Here is a 24,070-nt window from a genome sequence, read left to right as displayed (position 1 = left end):
TGGGTTAAACATCGCCACTCTTGTAAAAGAAAAAAAAAAAACTGCTGTGGAAACTTCACTGACCATACGCAGTCAGGATAATGACATGATGATTTGTAATTGGGAAAATAAATTTTTTTTGGCAATGCAGAAGAGCAACCATATGATTCGTACCCACCAGAGCTGAATGAGTGCTCGCCTGTGTCGTGCTGTAAATCTCTTCTAGCAATGAAAGATTAAATCTATCAGTGCTCTAGTTTGAATGATCTAATAGCACTGGTTTAGAAATATATCAGCAAGAAGTCAGATTTTATTAAGCAGCTGTTACCTACCACAGTATCTCGGATTCTGCTCCTTACTCACAGAACCACTGTCTGTAGTGTTGTCTGGTCACTCAGATATCTTACACGATTTGGGTCTAAATCTTTACCAGCCTCTTACCTTCCACCAAAACTGGTCATTTTGAAACTGAGCAGGCTGTAGATCTAACAAATGAATCAATTTTCAAAGGCACAACCTCGTATTTTGAAATAGGAAAGCTTTTTTTTCTCCCATGTTGAAATCAGAAAAGGCACGGTTAGGGCTCCCAAACTCAGCCACAGCTCTGTTTAAGCCACCAGAACTTTCCCCAGTTCTGCATGTGCTCACCTGGGCACGCACAAAGTGGGACACAGTGCCACAGACTGGGAGTTTTCCCAGGGAAAGAGCAGCCTTTATTACACAGCTCTGCTGTTGTTCTGTTAAGAGAAGTAAGGATCACAACCCCATGACATCCTTGAAGATAATCAGATACAAAATCTTGTTGCTCATGGACTTTTTCCTTTATTTCATACTCCATTTAATGGCTACAGCTGTTCACACGGCGAAAAGCAAAGTATTCCTTGTTTGTAGTGCAGTCTGATCAAAGAGAAGCTCTTACCGTTTTCCAGCTATGCTGAGCCCTAGTCCCCGGCCTGTTTTCTTTTGAATATCTACATGGAAAATCTCTAAGTTTTCTTCATCTTTGTAATGAGCTTCATCTCTATAAACAACCAATTGCACCTTCTGAGGCGTCTGTCTCAGCGCAGTGATAGCTTCTTCGTGGTTGGCGTTCCGCAAATCGATCCCGTTCACCTGAAATAATCAGTGTTTTCTTTCCAAATGACATATGCGAATGATCCTTTCATCACATCCTACCCTTGTGTGACAGGACAAATTTGTCAAATTGACACCTCTTGGCACTCTAATTTAGTGCTCCGATTTGCAGAGGGCTGAGCATCTGCTTTCCTGCTGAATGAGATTGTGTGCGTTCTGCCACCATCTAGATTAGATCCAAACAATCAAAACATTGTGGCTTATAAGTTTTGTGGGCATTCTGTCCTTCTTTTTAAATGCTGGAACCTTGAACAGTGCTTGCATGCTTACAACTAGACAACACACGACGTGCTCCCTTCAAACTTCCTGTACCTCTGCTGCTCTTCCTTACAGGTACCAGTGCTCGAATTCCTCCTCCCCTGGCTAGGTAACACTGTCCGGCCAACAACACAAAGAATCAGAAACATTAGCACGCTTTAGTTAGCTGCTTTAATCAGAAGCATTAGCACACGGTGAAGCCGAGGCAGGACATGTTAAATGGTTATTTTGCTTTATTCCAATAGATGGCACACAAGACCACTCCTGTAGCATTCGATTACATTTCTCTTACAGGAAACGTGGAAATGTTTCAGTATTATCATATCGAACAAGAAGTTCTGATTGAATGCTTAAGTACCTGAAAAAACTATCGAAACTTGAAATCTGATCTCCTAACTTTGCCAAGCCTGATACAGAGATGCCCTGTAAGGTGTTTGCCCGTACTCTGTTAGGCAAAAATCTCTTTTCTTCAAGTATCAACGCATAAATGTTTTCCAAGTCTGGTTAGGAAGCAGCAAGGACTGTAGCTGAATAACAATACAATGGTAATCTACTTATGTAACATAATAAGTTTTAAGGCAATGGAAATATTTCTCTGTAGTTCTAAATATGCAAAGTTATAATCATACTTGATTTTGCATTAAGATAATTAAGCCTAATCTACAGTAATTGTATTTTTTTTATACTAACTCTGTAGACATTTATACACTGCCTCAGTATTGTTTCCTTGACATGGCATCTATGTGTGCTTTATCACACTAATCTGAAACTCATTCAGAGTCATCCTTCTGCTTCATTAGAACAGCTTTTAAAAGCTGAAATAATAACAATATTATGGCACACAAACATTAGCACTTTCCTGTTTGGCCAGCGAAGAATTAATTAACCTTCCCCATTTTTATCCCCTGGCTAATTATCGTACTCTGTTAATACACAGTTATTTATAAAATGAAAATAACAGTCAGCCTTAACGCTAAAAAAAACATTTTCTGTGCAAGAGCTGTAAAGACAGCTCCCCAAGTGCCCCTCACTATTTTTCTAACCCTACACACTAACGCCTTAATGGCCATGCTGGGAATTTGTCCTGATCTGACAGCGAGGCACTGTAAACAGCTGCGCACCCGCTGCCTGACGCAAGTTTCATTTGCGGACCAGCACTTCTTTCTTAACCCCTTCCCACCTCGACTTCCATCCTTGCTGCAGGAACACCACGTTTATTCGCAAAAAGCAGCGCTGTGCGTGGGGAGGCCTGGCCTGAGGGAGCCGGCAGCGCTCCTGGCCGCGGATGGCGGCGGCCCTGAGGCCCTGTGGCCACCATCGCCTTCCTGCCTGGCACTTGGGCCTGCCCCGAGCCTCGCACACGGGCAGAGCAGATGTCACAGCTCCGGCCGCAGCGAACGAAAGGCCTCCGAATGCAAGATTAAACAGATGAATAACGCCGAGCTATTGGACATGACAGTTGAACTATGTAATTCGAGAACTGCCGTGCTCAATTAAATTTAATACATTCTCAATTTGTCCCTTCAGTTTATATGAATATATAAGGAAACATGAATTTGTCGGGATGCTCTTAGTGGCAGAAAAGCAGCTTCAAGTACAGATCCTGCAAAGGATCTCTGTTTTCCCTGAAGGAAACCTGTGCTGAACCGAACACAAATCTACACCAGAAAGACATAAGCAAGCGCATGCAATGACGAGACGCGTTTACCTCAAGGATTTGATCGCCGGCCCAAAGCCTGCCATCTCTGGCTGCTGCCCCTTCTTCATAAACTTCGTGGATCACGATGGCATCCTGAGGGAAGAGAAGGCTGCATCAGTTCCCCCATCAACACCTTGTCCATGCGCTGGCAGTGCCGGGCCCGGGCCACAGCCCATCGATGGCTCTGTGCCGAGGGCACAGTGCGTGAGGAGAAAACGCACTAATGTAGATACATAGACACTTCTAAGAGTTTCCAATAACAAAATGACTGCCACAATCAAAATACGGAGAGCTAATAAGAGGGTAAAAAGGATTTTGTTCCCCACTTCAGGGTAGGCTTGTCTAGAGCTTCTTGGGCTTCTATCATTTTTATACATTGGCATCAGCAATACGTGAACTCAGTGTGAACCGGGGTATTAATATCATCTACTTTTTATGATATTATTTAAAACCAGATTCTTTGGAGCTATGAATATTTTTAGGGACTTGGCATAGAACTCAGCTTTAAGCAACCGCTGAATGCCTTGTGGTAAATAGTGCTGGTTAAATCTGTAAGAAATGAAATCCAGAAGAAACGAACAATGGCAAATGTTAGTTTATTACTGAGGTTGGAAAATGTAGTCAGTGGCAGATGTAGCTTCAGGGAAGGTTTCAGTGATTTAATCTTATTGCCAGCAATAGATGTCCCCGAAGAAAAAGCATTACAAAGAACATACTGTTCTCTTGCTGGTGCTTTCCTTTTGCATTGTTCTTTTTTTTTTTTTCTTCCCTGAAACAAATAGGTGAACATCCTGTTACAGCACTTCAGCTGTGGTTCTGACAACCACCAGCACTTGCAAAAAGATGGGCCGCTGCACCATGCACAGGCTGCTGCCCTCTCCAAAGGCATCCCCGATGTCAGGAAGAACTTTAAAACTGCTCTGGATAAATACTCTGTGATTAGTTTAGCTAGGCAGGTTATCGGATAACCCATTCTCAGACAAATGCAACCAACAAAAAGGCTGCGGTGCGAAGTCCCTTTGTCACTTTGACACAGCAGTCAAACATGCGTCTTTCCGCAGTGTGTGCAACAGAAGCCTGCGAGGTGAGCAGGGTGTGAGCCCGCTGTGCGCGGCCTTCCTGGAGCAGGAGCAGGAAATAGCTGCTGTGGCAGAACAAAGCACGCTCGTGCTTTGCAAACACTGTGAGATACTACATCTCTCATCACCAAGTTAACTCCCCCCACGTTGCCTTGTGATACTTCCCCGGTGCACATGGTGTATGTTGAACAGAAAGAGAGCGTGGATGCCCTAAAGCTAACGCTCTGATCAAGACAACACTGAGAGCATTATTCTCTTTCATTCCCACTACACCTTATTTAATGATGTGGACTTGTATCTACAGCCGCTCTGCTGCCGCTGCAGCACAGCACCACTGTCATAAGCTTCATCTTTGATACATGTACACCAGTCATTGAAAAAAGCCTGAAGGATTTTAATCACAAATGGATTACAGCTGATACAAGCGTCCCAGATGGGGAAAGAGAGATTTCAATCTACATAAATGAAGGCAAAATACTATGAGCTGTGTACCATGGTAATTAAGAAAATCAAAAGAACATTTTGATTTAAAAAAATATACCATTGGCAACCGCAGGGTTTGCTTGAAATAACTGGAGCAGCAATTACCAGTGGGACCAAGTAACACATTCACGTCTGTCTCAGCACTGCTGAACTTCTCTGCTACACATCTGAGATCTTCCTTTTTTTTTCTTCTTTTGTTACCTCTGTTTTAAAAACGATCGTTTAACTCTAATCAACACAAGAAACTTTTGTCTGGGTGGAAGCCAATACGGTGACAGTGATGTATATTTTTATGTATATTTTTTCACCTAAGGCTGATCATGGGTGAGTTTGAGAAAAAGCTGAGTCTTTGGTTTTAGAACTTCAATAGCACACTTCACTTTTACTTTTCTAAACACTTTTGTAATGGAAGACATTTAGAAATCGCCAACAGGATAACACACAATATTGACCAGTTTGCTAAAACAGTAACATCCAAGTAGGGCACACGAGGGCAGTGGATGAATAAGAGGTTCAGAAGAAAAATTGCATGTGACATTGATAACAGCTACCAGCTTCTCCCAGTACTGCATTATTGAATGTAAAACCACATATACTTAAGGCTTAGATTCAGGAATTACCAAGTGTTATCAGTTGAATAACCTGCATCATCGATTTGCAAAGGTAACAATTCAGTACTACTCTGTAGTTCCTGCAGGTGTTAGAAGCCAGACCTAGAACTAAAAATACACAGGGCATGAAAACGTACATTCCTGTTCAGTCTGAGCCTTCCCTGAAGAAGGAAACATCCATCTGACCTGCCAAAACACTGTTTTCTGAGCTTTTTTTTTTTTTAAAGCAGCATAGTTGAAAGAGGCTTATCAAATCAATTAAAAACAGAATGAAGAAATGTGCCCACAATGTACTCTCAAGATTTTTAAATAGTCCATAGCATAAGTCTTACCTTCCTTAGCCTATAAACTGTGACAAAAGACATCTCACCTCTGTTATTTCTGGCATTAGCTCAATATACATTTAACCCACAAGTAATCTTTTTCCATTGAACCTAGTGGGATCTGGGTAAGGCCCTATTAGTTTCGATCATCCATGACAAATCACTAGAAATTACTGACATTATTAAATATTTTTATTGATACCTATATTTTAAAAGGAGCTTGAACATGCAGTAAAGAGATTTAATGTATTATTCCAGCCATCTAACAACTAAGCCCCGATCTGTAATGACAGATTTAAGCTGTAACACTCATCTCAGTGCATTAGAAAACAACCTGGGATCTATCACGACTAAACCAATACAGAACATTTATTTAAAGGATGGGTTTTGGTTACTGGACATCTGCAGCTCCTACTCACTAGCTTCAAATTCAGTTTTGTGCTCAGCATCTTGAGAAGTCGCGTCCTTAATAGTTCAAAAAAAAACCAGTCAATCAATAAAACAGAGAGGGAGGGAAAGTGGTGTCAATGTCCAACTACAGGCTGTGAATTAATGGTGGCTGTGGACAGATTTTCATTCCCATCCCTCACAGCCTCCTCTCACTGTTAGTTTCGTACAGATAATGGCAGTCCACAAAAACTATCAGCACAGAAGGGGAAAATAAAAACACCATATCAAGAACACAGCTATTTAAAGAAAGATATCTTGTTGCTGAAAGCACACACTTCATAAGGTTTACAGAAACATTAAAAAACTTAAAGCTTTCATCTTTGTATATTTTGACTACTCCATCAGTCTGGCACCATTAATCAGGAATTAATGCAAAGTTTAACATCTCCTGTACATGAAGGCAGGATGCAGAATACAAGCTAGGGCTTAAAACCAGCACAATTCTATGCTAAACAAAGCCCATGCTCACGGGTGTGAACATCTGACCAAGAAAATTTCAGTCAAAGTAGAAAGGAAGCCGTCTGCCACTGCTTAGCTAAATCTATGTACGGGAAATACAGCTTGTAAAACAGGCTAAGTGTGATCTACATTGTGTTTTCTTTTAAGGGAGGGGAATAGCCCTGAACTCTCGGGAAACTGGATCTCAACTCCACCCCAACTGTGAATATTTTTTCTGCTTGATTTATAACAACTTCAGAGACCCGGCAGGGGAAGCATATCAACTCACCCATCAGCAGAGAGCACAAATAGAAATGCTCCCATTAAGAATTACATTCAGTAAGAGTGACAGCTTAATCCCTCTATCTTAAATGTCAAGAACTGCTAAGGCAGAGACCTCAGGCAATGACCACATAGCACTGTCTTACTTGAACCTTTGGGAGAAAGGTGGCGATGTCAGCTTCCTATTCAGGAAAATCACTGACCAAGCAAACCTTAAAAGCCTGCAGGACTATAAACAGTGTTGAGAAAGGCTCACAAGCTGTCTGGCTTTAGGCTGGGACTGCTCACACTTTTGCTGCAAGTTTATAGCATCTGAGCCAGTTTATTTTCTTCTACGCAGCTGTTCTTCAGAAGGACAAGCAGCAGTTTTCTGTGCAGGTGCCCTTTTCCACTGAAAATCAAACCCTAGACTACTATGTTATTTGCAAACGCTGGAAGCAGAGGGATTAAATGGACACAAGACAGCAAGAAGGCTCAACATTAAACACCGTGGATATTTTGATGAAGTTGTATCATCTGATAAAAGGTGGAGGAGCATGCCACAGGGGAGATTTCAGAATAACTGGAACAGAGAAATCCCCGCACACCTGGTATTGACTACATCTGAAAGGAAAAAGGCCTGAATTCTGGTAAAGAGGCTTCTTGCCATAGCAGTGAATAGCTACTGCAGATCATTCACATCGAACTATTCCTTTAACTGAACTAATATTAAATTTGTGTTCATCTTTGCTGTGCTACTTCAGCCTACAACACCCAGCCATTATTTTGACAGGATCAAAGGCACTTCACAGGAGTGAGGTGAACCACTGCACAGGGAGGACTGCAATAGCCACCAGCACAAAACAACACTGAGTACTCCATTGGAAATAAGTTGTTTCAAAATCCCCAAGTGCGTTTTCCAAGATGTGAGTTTTAAAGCTGTAAACATCAGACAAAAACCAGAACAGTCCTGGGAGTAGAAGCCAGATCCGTAGCTCTGTCCCCTACAGCTATAAGGCTCTCTCTAGCCCCATAGACACCGCCAGACAGATGAGGAGAGCATTACATGGGGAAGAGCTACCTGTCTCCCTGAATGGACACTTCTGAGCAGTACGGACAGGTAATGCTGAACATCCAGGTCAGAACACAGAGAGAACAGATTTTTAGGAACCTATATGGTCGAGTAGTGATAGAAAGGAGACAGCAAACTGTTGGAATTATATGAATTTTAAGTGGCTATATCACAATTTGGTCTGTTGTTAGGTGGATGCAATCTTACTGCTACCATAGTTATGTATGTGGTGTAAGAAACGAGGCCTTCCGCAAGAATTAGAGTACTTTCCTGAGGAAGCAAAAAAGTAAGCTGCATATAAAAAAAACATTCAGGAAAATATGTTTTTGCAGTTAGTTGACAAGTTGTGTTTTCCTAAGATAATATTACATGTTTCCAACAAATTTCCTATACAGCCACAAACGTTACACTAAATTAACGTTTAGTATAGATAATAAAGCTACAAGGCTTTTTGCTGACTGCAGGATTACAGACTTATCTCTTTCCCAGGGCAAGTAAAATATCATTAGTTATTTCCTTTTTAACTTTTACAATACTTTGTCCGGAGTAGTAAAATTGTCATTTCGTTTTTACAGGCTGGTTCACAGATAAAGGAGAAATCAACTAGTTGCACAGTGTGTTTCGCTGAAGCATTAGTCCCATATAAGAATCTTTCAGTAGTTAAAATAAATCCAGCTGCTGGTTCCTTGTAGGCAGAGGAAATTACAATGGTTCTGTTATGATCTTCCATTTGCAGTTCTAAATGGAACCTAAAAGATAACAGTTCAGCAACAAAATCCGAAGGCCAACTCAAAGCAAATCACTTGACTTCTTACAGAAGTTTACCTAATGCATCATGCTGCATGTACCTCCTTCTAACACTCAAATATTTTGCAATTGCTATCGTTCACAAACCATTAACAGGCACCCAAAATCCCAAGCCAAACACTACTGTAATAAAACAGGCTATATAATGTAAAAATGTATTACTGTGTTAATGTAAAAATGCTTTACCATTGCATGATACTGAAAAACTTCTCTACTCAAGGTCAAAACAAAAGGTCTGTTTCCCATTTAAGAACAAGCCTTTGCAAGAGATGGTGTTCACTTGCCAACTTTCATAAAAAAGATTAATCCACAACATCAATATGAATATAATTTTTCATACTAAAATACAGATTTATTTTAAGGAAGTGGATAATATTTGTATTACATTTTATAGGCCCCTATAGTTACATCTGGTCCTTATTTATTTAAATTTTATTCGGCTTGCATAATATTTTTGCTTACAGTTATATTCTCTAAGATCAGAAAAGCTCAAACCTGAAAATTCAATGGCACTATTCATTAACATTCCTTCGGTCTGCAGTCATAGACATTTGCAAGCTCTCCTTTGATTCTGAAATAATAAAACTAAGGTAATAAGATGTTTAGTGTAAAAATATATGACTTAAGTTAGAATGATAGAAAGAGCTATGTTTCTATGAATCACATGCCAAAGCAAACCAAAGTTTTTCAAAAAGTATACATGCTCATTTTAGAGGGAATAATAAAACACAGAGCTACATATTAAAATGTTAACTCTCTCACTCTCATTATTTTATTAAATAAAAAAAAATATGAAAATTTACAGTGCACAGTGCGTAACACGAGATATAAAGAATGCACAAGATCCTGAACGCATTTGAGATACGAAGCCAAAAGCCAGTGGTTTCAAACTACCAGCAAGCAAGATACCCGTGAAGTCCATTTTGATATGTCCTACTGCTTTTGTGTACTGTTAGCTTAAATTTTATGGTTGATTTACACTCCTGGAAGACACCAGTTTCTTCAAGCAAGACATTGCTAACCATACAGTCAGCTAAACCTTTGCCAAAGATCTATCAAATATACGATTTGCAAAACTTACTGCTTTAATTCCCATTTGCGATAACTCATGTACAAAGCGGTTTGCTTTTTCATGCTGTTGCGAGCTAATGTCCTTTTGGAATTATGATGAATCCACCAGCTTCATTTTTACATTATGCAACCAGGAGTCAAAGCAATTCCCCACAATTTCGAGCTAACTACGTTTACCACTGTCATTAAGTTGCCTTCTCTTTTATAAACGTCAGTGATGCTTAACAAGTGATTGAATGTTTTTCCCTCCCAACCACAAGCTTTTCCCCTACAATACCCAAGTCATGATTAAAAACTTCGGACTTCTATTACCATTTTTTCTTCTATTGTTCCATTCATTGTGCAATAGATTTAACAGCATCAGTATCTATAGCCAATATACTGCTAAAACCCTCCTGAGGCCAATAGCTTGCTTTTCATTTGTAGTTACAAGGTAAGCATATTCCACTAAAACAGTTGCAGTCTTAGCTGTACTCGATGACTGCATAAAAAGTTGCTCAGACCTCAGCTGTCTGTAACTGATGGAGTTATTTCTTGCCTGAATCTAAATATAACTGAGGTGGGAGAAAGCTCCGCCGAGGGAGAACCTGTTTGTTTAGGAAGGCAGGAGCCGCACCAGCCCTCACGTTCAGGTGTGCCCCCCCTGCTGAACGTGCAGCACGGCACAAAGCACAGATAGCTCACTTGGCTTCGGTGTTAGCACCAGCCTGGCTTTGGCAGCGCCGAGATCCTCGCAGGGTAATTAGCCCTCACAGCTCCAGGGGCAAACAGCGGGTCCTAACAGCTGCAATTTCAAGTCACAGTTTTCTTGATTATTCCCTTGCCCCTCCATAACAGATGGGGTTTATGCAAGGTCTGACTCACCTGGACTGACAGAATAAATCTAAATATGCTGCTGTCAAACTGCATCCCAACCACCACGAAGCCCCCCTGCCCTGCTGTAAGCCAGAAAGCCTTCTGGGCTAGCAGAGGTGATTAGGAAAGATTTTCCTCTCACTCCTGTGCGACCAGCTCTTGCACCAACCAGCGTTAGAGCTGAGCGCAGGCATATTCTGTTACTTTTTGGAGCACTGCTTGAGTTTTCCAGTTCCCTGGCTTTGTGGATCACTTTAATTTACAGATGGAGTACCTTAAGGTTTGTTAATTGCCTTAGAAATGCTTTTTATTAAAGCCAGCTGAAAGCAAAAGTAAAACATTTTTATATATCCCATTCAAAGTAGACAGCCCAGCACAAAAATTCTACACAAGAGGTTTGTTGTCATTTTCAATACAAAAGACACAGGATACAGGATGCTTCTTTTCGTTCTTTCTCTAATGTTCACATCTCACACTTGACTGCCTTCCTAGCCACTCTAGCTCCAAAGAGCCCCCAGGTTACTGCTCCCACAATGTGTTTTTTTCCCTTTTATATTGTAGGTGCCTCTTCAGCACTTAGCTGTGGTCTCAGGCCCCACCTGAGTCCCTGCGCTCTCCTCCCCTCCCGAGGTTTTGTAACTCAACCCAGAGGGAGTATCCACGCACCAGCCTCCACCGACCCCAAAATCCTCAAATGCCCTCCGGCACATCCAAGCATCACAGTATTTGCCCACTGTGTGGTGACGATGGAGTTAGGATGAATTAAACCTACACGCCATCTGCAGGAGCACACAGACAACTTTTTCAAACAATTCCTTGATGCCCCGCTCTCAGATGATTTAAAATGAAAACCTCCTAAAAACTTTCTGGAAAAAGAGTTTCAGAGGAAAAAGCCCGTTACTTGAAACCAAACCATTTGCCTGGAAACAACTTGTGCAGAGCGCCCCGAAACAAAAGCGGGATAGCTAAGGAAGGGCTCCTAGCTCCATGGTGAGCACCCGGACGGTGTGGTGCCGCTGATGCTGTGCCCCAGGGCTGCCCCTCTGTCCCAGGGCAGCCGGCCACGGAGGCTGGCTGGCTGCCGCGACTGTCAACGCCTGAAAGCTCAACTCTACATCCAGTCAAGAGTCCCGACATGCTCCTGCTCAGAGCTGGACGCCCAGGCACGAGGAGAGCCCTGCCCAGCTCCCGGAGCCCCCCTGACGCTCCGGCAGGCCTGCTGCATTCATGGGGCCCGAGCGGCGGGCGTCCCGCGGCTGGAGCTGTGCAGGTGCCCTGGGAGCGCTGGCAGCTGCCGAGTGACAATGACACTCCTGTCAGGTTTATGGCTGCCATTAGCAGTGGCGGGGCTGACAAGCTTTTATAGGGTCGTTCAGCAAGCAGGGGGGCGGGAGGGCAGGATGGTGTCCTGGGGAGCGGAGTTAGAGCCCCAAAACCTCATTTTGGGATGTTACTGAAAACACTGTTTTTTTTTATTTTTTTTTATTTTTTATTTTTTTAATTCCCACTCTGAGAGTTACTTTTACAAGTTTGATTGGACTACAACCAAAAAAAAAAATCTTCTCACAAATTGAAAGCCCTGTACCCCAGCCAGCTCCGCTCCGCAGTTTAATTGCTTTAAAGGAGAGGCCATGTGTTGTGTTCTCCCTGGGGTGCAGGAGAAGGTGAAATGAAAGACGCTGGAGAAAAAAATAATCAACCCTCAGAACAAAAGGAAATAGGACAGCTTAAGAGCTACAGCAGTCTAGATCCCAACAACATGAAGACAACTAACCAGGCCAGTCCTTTCTTCCCTGTGCCTTTTCTAGGAGCACATCCTTCCAGCTGATGCTCTCCAGCTCCCATAAGTATGCAGCCACAATCCTTGCTTGCAAATACAGGCAACTCGAAACGTTTTGCAAGTTTAATGGGATGGTCATCTTCTCAACAACAACAAAAAAAAACATTTTACAGGGGGTAAGACATCACTTTCCCACCTCCTGAACAACCTTTACTTGGTGATTTCTGATGGGATTCCCAAGGTTACGATTTAAAAGCCACACTCCGTGTTTCATTAGGAAGCGTCCCGTTAGCAGCCTGCCAAGTTTATTCCAAAAAGCTGGGACTAATTAAAAAAAGATCCAAAATATTCTGAAGTGAGCCTTCCCATCACATGCGAACTGCTGCTGTGTATCAGCGTTGACTACCAGCAGCCAGTTCAGCATTTTTAGATGAAGTGCATTTTATTACCACAGCCTCCCTCCGGCCCCAGGGCTGATAAATGACTTCTGAGCTACTAGGGACTGGGGTTCAGGGCCTTCGCTTTTAGCAGCCACTTGCACACCTCTGCAGGTATGAAATAAATAGCACAGTAGGAAAGGACAAAGACACAGGTGTGAGCGTCCTGTTTTCTCACAGGACAACCAGGCAGAAGAACAAGTTTCTGCAGCCATGTGGCACACACAGGCACCAAGCCACGGAGTTGCTCCTGCATTGACTTTTGTCTCCGGGGGAACACATTTCCATGGTCTCATCACAGCATCTCACCTCTGTGGTCTGTGTATGCTACCTCAACTGTATGAGCACGGAAGGCAGTAAATTCCTATCTCATGCCTGCAGAAATAAGCTATGAGTGGTTCTATTCCCATTCCTCTGACTTGGATTTGACAACTCCCATTCCAAAAACAGCTTTAAAAAGAAACAAAAAACATCTCAGAAAAACAAACAAACACAAAACTGCTGAAACCAATCACATCTTAATATTGAATTAATTAATAATTATTAATTACAGCTTAATTAATATAACTTCACTGCACTGGAGAAAACAGTGGCTCATGGATACTCAACTTCTGCCACGTGACCAGACCTTTGGAAGTGATAAACTTCTGTGGCATCTGGGCATAATACATGCATAAGCAGTGAAGCTGTAAGTCAGCCTTTTTTGAAATATGTCCATCTATATCATAGTTAAAAACAAATGATGGAGAGTAAGAAAAAAACAATATATCACTGTGCTCCAGGTATATAGGTATTTTATTTCTCCTCTAGTCCAAGAAACCCCAAAAGACAGGCATTTTCTTACGGTCCTAAGTAGCATCTTCTTTCACTTGTCCTCATTCTGTTATGTAAACTATTTCAGATCTTTTTTCTTTCATTTTTTTTTCCTTTTTGCCTTCATGGTGAAAAAAAGCATCAAAATAATTTGGGAATAATTTGAGGGAGATCACTACTACAAGACAGAGTGATGTTGATCCTACCGGCTGAAGACACTTCACTGGCTACCTGCTGTAAGGAGAACAGTGTGCATGCACTGTGTTTTGGTTGGATAAGCAAGTTATGGAGAATCCCAGAGATGGTCTCTGCACATGGTGAATTATTAGATTAGACTGTGGTCTCACAAATGTAACTTGTTTCCTATGAAATAACATTGTTTGCCTTTGAATGAGCAGATTAAGAAATATGACAAGAAGCAGGGACTCATTTTGGTAGGTCCAAAATGCAAGGATTAGAAATGTTGGAAATCAGACCTCCCTCCCTCCATGAATTTCACGGTTACTGCAATCAACTGCATAGATCATAAACTCCTACAAAGACACTTTAATGAATAAAGTAATGAAAGTGCAATACTTAACCAAAACCATTTACTCAATTTAAAGAACAAAATCCTCTGCGTTTTTCTCATCTGCTCTGTAAAGTAGATATTTATAATTTTCATTTATTTATATGAAAATCTCATGAAAGACATGCACCAGATTGTGTCTGACAGACTGCCATGTATTATTTCCAAGTTCCAGTTAAATGAAAAAGCAGAGAGATGACTAATACTGAAATTCCTATTTGAATTTACTCAACACTGAGAAGCTCGGAAAAAAAAAAGGACTAGACACAAACCAGTGCATGGCTGGACATAGTGAAAACCATATAGGCTGATTTAACCTTTGGCATAACTCAGATCTATCTCCATGTGAAACAGAGCAATTCATCCAAACTCCACACATCCAGAGACTTGGATAAGTGGGATAGAAAGCTGAACCTTTTCCAATTTCAGCTTTAATGCTGTAAAAGATACAGCCTGTGCTTTGCAAAATAAAACCACCTTATTACTTCCACTTTTTTTCTTGGTCTGGAAAAAGATTGCTACATTGCAACTGTTTAAAATCTCTGGCTGCTGACACTCACAGCACTTTATTGTTTAACGATGAACAACCATGATATTTTTGGGAACAGAACAATTGCACGTAACAGAGCAGGCTCTGTTGTCTTACATCTCTCTGCTGCAGTGGATTCAGGAGAATGCAGTAAAGTCACCTCTACAACAGACTAGTTTACTGACAGAACTGAAGTTGACATTTAAAAAATAAGCTGACATTCTCTTATACTGTAATACAGCATCTCTTAAATGTAGAGGAGTGAAAACAGCAACAGCAGAGGTAGAAATGGCGTTAGCATAACTAACTTGCTGAGTTTACACTTGAACTGATATATTTTAAGGTAGCTGAAATTAATTTCTTTAAACAACATAGCCAAGGGCAGATTAAACTAAAAGACACAGAAAACAATAAAAGATTGCCTTTGATTTACCTCTCTTAAGCTGGATGGGAGATGTATCACATTTTGTTTAAATATCTACTAAACATTTATATTCTGAAGATGTAGGTGTAACGTTGCTGAAGTAGTTCTACCTCTGTGACACTCTCTTTTAGTCTAATCGTTCTGGTAACTTACCTGCATGAAACTCTGAATTCACACTGGTTAAAAACATAACATATATTTGTAAACTCTGACCATAGCTGAAAGCACTTCTGAAACACAGACCTTTCAATTTAAATGCAATAGAAAATGACTGACGAGATACGAGGCAAAATTAACCACGTGTTATTGAAGATTGTGGTTTCTGGTTTCTCCTCCCCATACTGACCAATGCAGTAGGGTAGTAACAGACTAGTGGCATAATTAGTTTCATTACCTCTTATTCTTTATCAGAGACATTAATATATTAGTTTAAAAGAAGCTCACCAGGGGAGTATCTTTCCCTCCGACAATGCTGAGTCCAAGCCCTGACCGACCCTTAGATATCTCTATAGTCATCTCTTGCCCAGGAACAATAGGACATGTTGCTGGATCCACAGGCAACAGAGGTGGAAAGACACCTAAGAATGTGGAAAAGGAAAGAAATAAGTCACACCATCACATGAGAAAAAAAAAAGGAATCATATGACAGTAACTAATTAAGCTCTCTTATTTTGCTCTTCATCTTTACAAACCTAAACCAAACTTGACAATTACTCCGAGTCACTTCTGAAATCTCTAAATTAGACCATCTCCAAAGCTCTAGGAGTAAATACTCAGAGTAAATGTGTGGTAGGACACTGAATTCAGATACAACCTATACAATTCAGATCACGATGGCAATGTGTATTCCATTCAGGGTAGATAAGGTCATGTCCCAGATTGCCTTTATTTCTGTCTTTATTTTAATTAAAAAGAGGAGCAAAAGCCCTCTGTATACAAAAGTCATGAGAAGCATGCAAAGACATCTTCAGGCTCTCAAAAATTATAAAAATGAGAGAAAAGTACAAACATTTTATAAAATAAATTAAAATAGTACATTGGATGCTCATGGTAAAAAATCTCAGCAAAAGTTATCCACACACACAAAAAATATCCTGGATTAGGGTACTTAATTCACACAATAATGTTGAAAAAATAAAAACTGGTTCATACTGCGGCTGGTGACTTCTGTGTCTGGAGGAAGATAAGTAGGTGCTGACACCAGGGGTATCTCCTGCAAGTTGACGGGTACATTTGTTGAAGATTTAGATTGCTTGATCTGGTTGAGAACCTAAAATTGAAGCACAGCAGAAGCAAAACAGATCAGTTATCGAGCACAGAAATGCATATTATGCATTAGTTGTCAATCAGCATTAGTTGTCAATTAGTGCACCGTACTAAATCTACTAAGTCAATAGAAGGGAAACATGTAAGAAGCATAGGTGATGAACTGAAAACATTCACTTTGAAAATAAATAGCAAATCAGAAGTCTGAATAACTGTGCTTCCAGCAATCATGCGTAGGAAGTAGGAACAGAACTTCACCTTTTGTCAGTGGTGCCTCTCATGCCAAACAACATTTTTTTCTTCTAAAGAGCAAAGAACATCCTTGACATTAGCCTGTAGGACTATTTTTATATACTTAAAGAGAAGTAATTTTTGAAGTTTACCCCCAAGAAAATTATTTTAGTATTTCTCCAGTTAGCCCCTCTACCCCATAAATCACACAATCTTCAACTAAATACAACCCCCTTAATGGTCAACAAAAATACACAAACATTTTCTGGGAGCTGCTCCTCTGCTTCCGACAGATCCACCAATATTGGTTTGTCAGCTTTACATTTCACATCCTAAAAGGTCAAAAAAAGAAAGCGAGGTGTATTGAAAATGTTATACTAGCTTTAATAAAATATCCTCCAAAACCAGAAATTACTGGCCTGGTTAAACACAGTGACATTTCATCATACAAGTACACTTCTAGCACACGAAGTTGAATTCCAAAACTTAGAATTACTTAGAGTTACTTAGAGAAAAACTGAGAGTTACTTAGAACAGAACTTAGAATTACTAAAAATTAGTATGAATACAGAAATTACCAGGAATTACTGAAAGCATACAATTTAAGGAAGAGATTTTCTGGGAGGAGACTATTATGTATTGTTTATATAGCTCCTAAAAATATGAAGTGATAAAGAAGATGGAAGGCCATTCTCCAGGGTGACCAGGATGGCAATTCCCATACTATGTGGAAACAGACAGGTACTCGTGTGTCTATCTTCTGACACACCTTTCGTGGTAGTCCTCAGCAGCACTGAGCGTGCTGCCTGCACTTCAAGTAACTGCTTAAATGCATCACCCAGCCTCATTATAAGCATCTCAAACAATGGCACTTCAATCATGGGCTTCACTTGTATCCTAATTTCTTTCCATACCTTTACAATGCACTAAAGAATATTTTTCTCCTACAACTGCCTCCAGATAGTTAGTGTCTCTTTTTTTTTTTTTTTTAACCTCTATACCAAACTTAGGCCACTTTGATCACAACATTAGATTTAGTTATCTTACTTCATGTTAAAAAAAAAAAGATAAACAGCCTAATTTCAAAAAAGCTGATTACCAACTTCAAAAGACAGAGATATTCTGCACCTCAGAAGAATGTCTAATTAAGATGACAATTCATACAAAAGAAAACATAAATCAAAATTTAGGTAACCAAGCTTGAAAATACTGGCCTTGTTTCCTGAAGTTTTATTACACTGAAACATGCCAAGCCCCACAGGCTTTTTTTCTGCATTTTTTTCTTGCTCTAAGCATACAATTGAAACTATTATCCAAACGGATAACAAGAAAATATGATAAAGTGATCTCATTGTATTATCAGAAGTGTCAGGGGAGAAGTGGGAAGATTGCTTTGTCACCTTATGAGATAGTGTTTTGATGAGCAATAAAAAATTCCATACTTTCCTTTTCCATTCTGATATGTGCCTAAAACTTCAACCTGCACATCAAGTAAGCATTGTACATCACCTTTAAAGCCCTTTAATCCTTTCTATGATGGAGGTGTCTTGATAAAATGAGAAGATTTGCAGCCCCTCAAACGCCGAATTGTGCACTCAGCTTTCGTCATAGGCCTGTGACCCAACTGGCTTAATTTAATTCAATTCCCCCAAGCACATCCAGAAGCATTTTTGTGAAGCTCCTCCTCTTTGCCAATAATTCAAGGACATCTTTTCTGTTTGTATTAAAGACAGATCATTGTTCCAAGTTCAAATCTTGTAGGCAAAGTGAATCCGTTCTCACCTAACATGAGTTTAAGTATTTATTATTATTAACAAGAATACTATAATTATTAAGTATCTACCTACAGGACAGCAAACTACGCATACACTGCCAGGACATTAATGATGTGAGGTGCTTCAGAGCACATCCAATGACTCTTCAAGCCATTTTTCACCTCTGTAAAGTTAAAAGTGTTGAGTCTCCCCCAAAGCCCCCATCTATCAATTCTTTTCCAGCAACACCTTGTAGAGGCCAGGACAGCAACCGTCCTCAGAAAACCACCACCTGCCATCAGGACATCTCAATGTGGCAGCTAATGAGCGTGCCGACTTTGCCTAACACTTCCGTTGGCTCCAGTCCAGAAATAAAGTTGTTTTCTTTCCCCGTCTTATCATCCAAGTCTACAATGATGTCCATTATACAACTTCATACTTTTTAAAGTGATGAAGTGACAACAAAAAGTATCTTGGGAGAGACTGACAAATTTATCAGCAACACAAAGTGACTTGAATTTTTTATTCCTGCTGTCATTTGGTGAGCCGTCCTGTCCGTGCTTTGAGCTGTGTGCACTTGCAGAAGATCTGCTGATAAGCACATACATTTTATTTACTCAGTGAACTTGATCTTACATGTTGAGTTTCACATTCCTGATTTCTCCTGACATATGCCTGAGAAATTCAGTAACAATGGTGAACTAATGTTAGGCTCTGATAGCAACACACTGTGGAAAATAAGGCATTATTTTCTTTTGCCTCTGTCACTAAAAGATTGCAACAGAAATCTCTTCTCAAAATAACGAGCTGCTGAATGTCGCACTGCAGTGTCGAAGCCTTAATGCCAGTATGACCCATATCCACTGAAGGGACTGATTACAACCAAATAATAGCAGCATTTACAAAAATAAGATACCATTCTTAAAAATGCTTGCCATGTAACTTTAAAATCTTGATCGAAAGCAATATCTGAAATTCTGAAGCTAGCCTCAAGCATTTTTCATCCGTTTGTGCCTCCATTTTGAGGGCTGGCCCAACTGAAGCCACACGGAACTGAGCAGTTGGATCTGCAGGCATTCAAATACTTTTCTAATTCCACCTCCTAGTACTTAACTTTTCAGTAGTTATTTATCTAATGGAAAAAAAATCAGGAAGATCCCTCTAAGCGAATAGCCACTGAATAGGGGCAGGGCAATGCAGCAGCCAGAGGACTGACGCATTCACTGCCTCCTGGTACCGCCACTGAGCTGGGACAGGTTGCCTCCCCTCTGCACCTCAGCAGGGATAATACTATGGGCCTGCTGGACACTGTGTTTTGCATTCCAAAGATAAATGGCAAATTGTAGCAGCTGGTTGCTGTTATGTGAAAAATTTAAGTGGAAAGATAAGCTGGTACAGAGAGTCAAAACAAAAAACTAAATAAAGTACTATGCTGATGCTCTCCACAAACATATCCCTTTGTCTTCTCTTACTTTTCTGCTGTCTTATACAGGACCACTCTTACCACCAACACTTTTTCATTTTATTTTTATCTTTCAGTCTAAAATACTGAAACTGCTACTGTTTGGCTCAACAGTTCACTTCTTTCTTGATTCATCACATTTGAAAAGACGCTGCCAATATATTTTGTCCTCTGTTGTCCCAGTGGCATCTTCCCTCTGTGCCTATCTTGGATTGCTGCATTTCTTCTTCCCATTTTTATTTTTTGCATTAAATTCATGCTCCCTCTATTAGCTTCCAAAAAACTATACAGAACATATCCTATACCAAGTTCATTCTTTACAACATATTTTGTATCTTTTTATCCACTTTTGTGCAGTTGTTCTCATTACTTTGTAACCCATCATTTTTTTTTGCCAAGTTGAGCAAGAGCAGCAATAAGAAAAAGTGAATTACACCCGTAAACAAATACAAGAAAACCCTTGATACATTTATGTTCCAGCCCATCAAGGGAGAACTCTGAACAAGGCAAACGAATATGAACACAAATAATTAAACTTCTTTGTAACTCATTAGGAACACAAATCCATTTTACATGTTTGGTTAATTCTGATGCTTGAATACCATGTACTACTTCCTAACTCTTAGAGTTCATGGACTCATTAATTAAATATTTACTAGTTGCAGGACATCATATATATTCAACTCACATTTGCAAAAAAACATGACGGAGCAGGAAGAAGAAATTGGGAAAACAAGTATCAGATTTCCTTCGTGAAGGCCTGCAAACAAACTGCGCACACAGCAAATCTCAGTGAACCCACTCCTTGAAAAAAGAGTGGACTGTTGGGCAAAAAGATTGTCTCAGCAAATTTTATGTACCTCTAGGTTAGTCACTCTTCGGCATGTTTAGTGGTTTTCCATTTCAAACTTTTAATACAGAGTCCAAAAAAAGAGATTAAAGCTGAACCCTGAAGGACTTTGATTTCTGATAACGCACGATCCTGACATACTAAACAACAAAAACCCTATTTGTATCAACGAGAAGTTCAGTATTTATTACAGTGCATACTGACAGTAACACATTAAACCAGAAGTTATGGGCTTGATGTAGAAATTACTGAAAGTAACTCTATAGCTATGTTATTCAGGAGGCAAGACTAGATTATGATAACAGTCATTTTGGCCTTAGAATTTATGAAGCTATGAATATAAAGAAGAAAATAATTTACAGACCATGCTTTTTTCTGAAGTTTGTCATACATGGATAGCAAGAGTAGAAACTGAATCCGCCTAACTGAGAAAGCAATCGAGAGAGAGACAAAATGCTACATAAAAACACTTAAACTCAGTATTTTTACTAATTATACTGAGGTCTTAATTCATGAAAATACATGAAGAGAACTTATGTATGTAAAGCAGGAAGCTGGATTCTGCTCTTACATGCTCTGGATATTATTCAACAAAAGTATGCTGTAATACACCAACTGAAACACAGGTAAAAAGAAAATCAAGCCAATGAGCTGGCATTTTCTAAGCTGTGATTGTTACTAAGCAATGCTGTAAGTATTCACTTACAGCTTTATTGGATTCCTCATCAGTCAGGCTTTTCATGACAACATCTAGACTTGGGTCTTCTTCACTGCTTCCAGTTTCGGCACCACCATGATCCTGGTAGAAAGGATTGATAACACTTTTTAAACAGAGCTATGATCCCCCATAACAGCTAAAGAGAAAAAATAGACAATTTTACCTTTTCTTTTGTTTTTCTAAACAAGTAGCAGCATGAAAAAGTAAAAAGATCCACAATTAAAGCATCCTACTGTCAGGAGACAAATAAGCGATACAAGTTTTGAAAGACAGACCTCAGTCTCCAGCCATCCCCAAGTACCAGGAGGTGGTCCAATACCATGAGGTAGCACTTTGGAGCAGATCTGGGTCAATTTTCAAAGCCAGACCAAACCACATCGAGTGTGAAAACCATTGAGTTTGGATTAAGGGACCCCCGCCAGACTTCTGCAGAGGGAATGAGTTTCACAAATGTTCAATGCATTACAAAGGAATCTAAGTTTTCCTTCGTGCAGTCCAAGCGGGTTGGTACCAGCGGGACTGAGGGCTCTGCCCTGGGGGAATCGCCGAAGCCAAAGCTCCTCTAGACAGAGCGTGTGGCCACCAAGCTCTGCAGGCTGAAGCCAGCACTGGAGCACAGCCTCCAACCTCAACTGCAAACGGGACCTCAGGACTCAGTTTCTTCTGCATATTACGGCAAGAATACTGCAAATAGCATTCAAATACAACTAATGGAGAACAAATTATTGAAGTTAGTGGACCAAAAGACATCAGTATTTTCACCAAGATGTGCTCCAGAACCACCTCCTACATGAGCTCTGGCTTTGAACCTGTGCCACACGCCTACACTGCACCCAAGGTATAACAAGTTTCTCTCTTTCTGAAGAGGATTCCAAACAAAAATGGCCTTTAGAACATAAAATAGCACCATACAAGGTAGAAAAGCTTTTCTGATCAGGACTTTCTGCTATTTTCTCTATATAATAAGAAGCATGTAGTTAAGCAAGAAAAAATATCTTTCCCGTACCAATAATAAAGTTTAGATAGAGAAGAAATGGCATCTTTTCACGAAAAGATTGAGATAGAATTTAAAGTTTAAATTATCACTAATTTAGCCACATGCAAAATGTAAGGTGGTAATTTTCCTTCCCTTTTGAAAACTGACCAGGTCCTGAATCTGATATTTTTGATATATTATTTTGATTTACTTTATCTTAAAGTAGTTTCAATACACTCAAGCCTTTGATCCAACTTTGGAGCTGCTCTCTCTTCCAATGCAAGATAAACTACATACAACAAATCAATTTTTAAGATCTTCCGAAGAAAAATTATTGCTGAACTGTCATGAGACATTTTACCTTATAGTGCACAATTGCAATTATGCAAATGTCTCGACCACTGCATGAGGAGTAAACCACCCTCTGTCCTTACAAGGCTTACTCTGTCCAGGACAGCAGCAGAACGTGTCGCCCCCTCAACTAAACAGGTTACGGTGGGGTGGCTTTCTGATCGATGAAACATTTTTCAAACTGATCTTTTAGCACATCGAATCATTACTCTGCTTTTGGTGGTATGCCTGTAACATCACACCACAATGTAACCTTATCCTGTCTTGCAACTCCATGCAATGAAGCAAGACCTTGTTTTAAGGCACATTTACTGTTTATCATGTTCTGTATTAAAATGCCTTGATGAAGAGAGAAAGATAAGATGAAGATTAACACAATAGCATATGGTAACTATGGCTCCCTGATATTCTGTTACTTTAGCTAGGCTATTTAATACGATCTGACAAGATTCATGTACAGTATATGAATCACAATGTTAAATATTTATTTGGTATTTCAAGATATAAAGCACAGTTTTTTTTTTTTTAAGCACACAAATAGCTGACAAAGGAAAGCAATGTCAAGTTCTATACAACATCTTTTGGTTACATTTGTGTTATGGAATAAAAAGGTTCTAGACTAGAAGTAAAACCCAGCATTTACTTCTAAAACCAGACACAATGTAAATAATAAGAGCTTGCCAGTACAGCATGAAACTCAACTCAAGAGCATCTACCTTGAAAGGCGAACGTTGCACATGAGACCGAACTTTTTGGTTTCCACGTGCTGGTGGAGTCTAGTTACAGTCATTTGACCACAGACCAAAATGTGACTAAACAAAGCTTAGTACGACCCAAAGACACAAATATTAAACAAAGCTAGGAACAAATGCAGGTATTAAAGAGCCAACAAAAATAGAATGAACTTGGGCTCTGTTAATTGTAATTTGCAATCCCTGAGCTGCACCTGGAGCATGCTGCTTCGATGGGGGAGAAAAAGAAAAGCCAAAGCACTGCCCCCAGGTGACTCAGATCCAAACAAAAACCAAGCAGCTCTCACCCAGCACAGTGCAACTCTTGACCAGAGCTAGGCCTGGACAGAAGCAGCCAGCAGTGGCAATATAATCCAACAGAAATAGCAAGCGTGTGGCCAGGAAATGCATCCAGCACTAACCAGGGTGGCCCAGTGCTGCAGGATCACAGCGATGCCTACTGAAATATCACGAGTTTAATGCACCTGAATTCGTCAGTTCAAGGCAAGACCAAACCCCAAATGAATTATAAAACATCTTTTGCTTTACTAGCTCAAATAGAAATAGAGTTGAGAAGCAACAACAAGGCTAACCATGTGCTTTATCTAGAAAATGTAGTTACACTGTATTGAGACGTCAAAATGCTACCAGCATGGTGAC

At 40.2% G+C, this 24,070-nt stretch overlaps 1 protein-coding gene across 8 annotated transcripts in view; it reads right to left on the bottom strand.

Moving 5' to 3' along the window:
- Positions 1–24,070, bottom strand: part of PATJ (PATJ crumbs cell polarity complex component) — a 152,460-nt gene that overhangs the window by 19,415 nt on the left and 108,975 nt on the right. For all 8 annotated transcript variants that reach the window (XM_040565857.1, XM_040565860.1, XM_040565858.1 and 5 more), the window contains 6 exons: positions 21,341–21,433; positions 16,829–16,900; positions 16,224–16,341; positions 15,516–15,649; positions 3,080–3,163; positions 899–1,092 (listed from right to left, as the gene is read on the bottom strand). In XM_040565857.1, the coding sequence (XP_040421791.1) occupies positions 899–1,092; positions 3,080–3,163; positions 15,516–15,649; positions 16,224–16,341; positions 16,829–16,900; positions 21,341–21,433 (695 nt within the window). The remainder of the gene's footprint in view (positions 1–898; positions 1,093–3,079; positions 3,164–15,515; positions 15,650–16,223; positions 16,342–16,828; positions 16,901–21,340; positions 21,434–24,070) is intronic.

This window comes from Cygnus olor, chromosome 8 (genome assembly GCF_009769625.2).
Source record: "Cygnus olor isolate bCygOlo1 chromosome 8, bCygOlo1.pri.v2, whole genome shotgun sequence".
NCBI classification, from domain to species: Eukaryota; Metazoa; Chordata; class Aves; order Anseriformes; family Anatidae; genus Cygnus; species Cygnus olor.
Note: the sequence above shows the minus strand (reverse complement) of the source record. Positions and strands in the feature narration are given on the sequence as shown.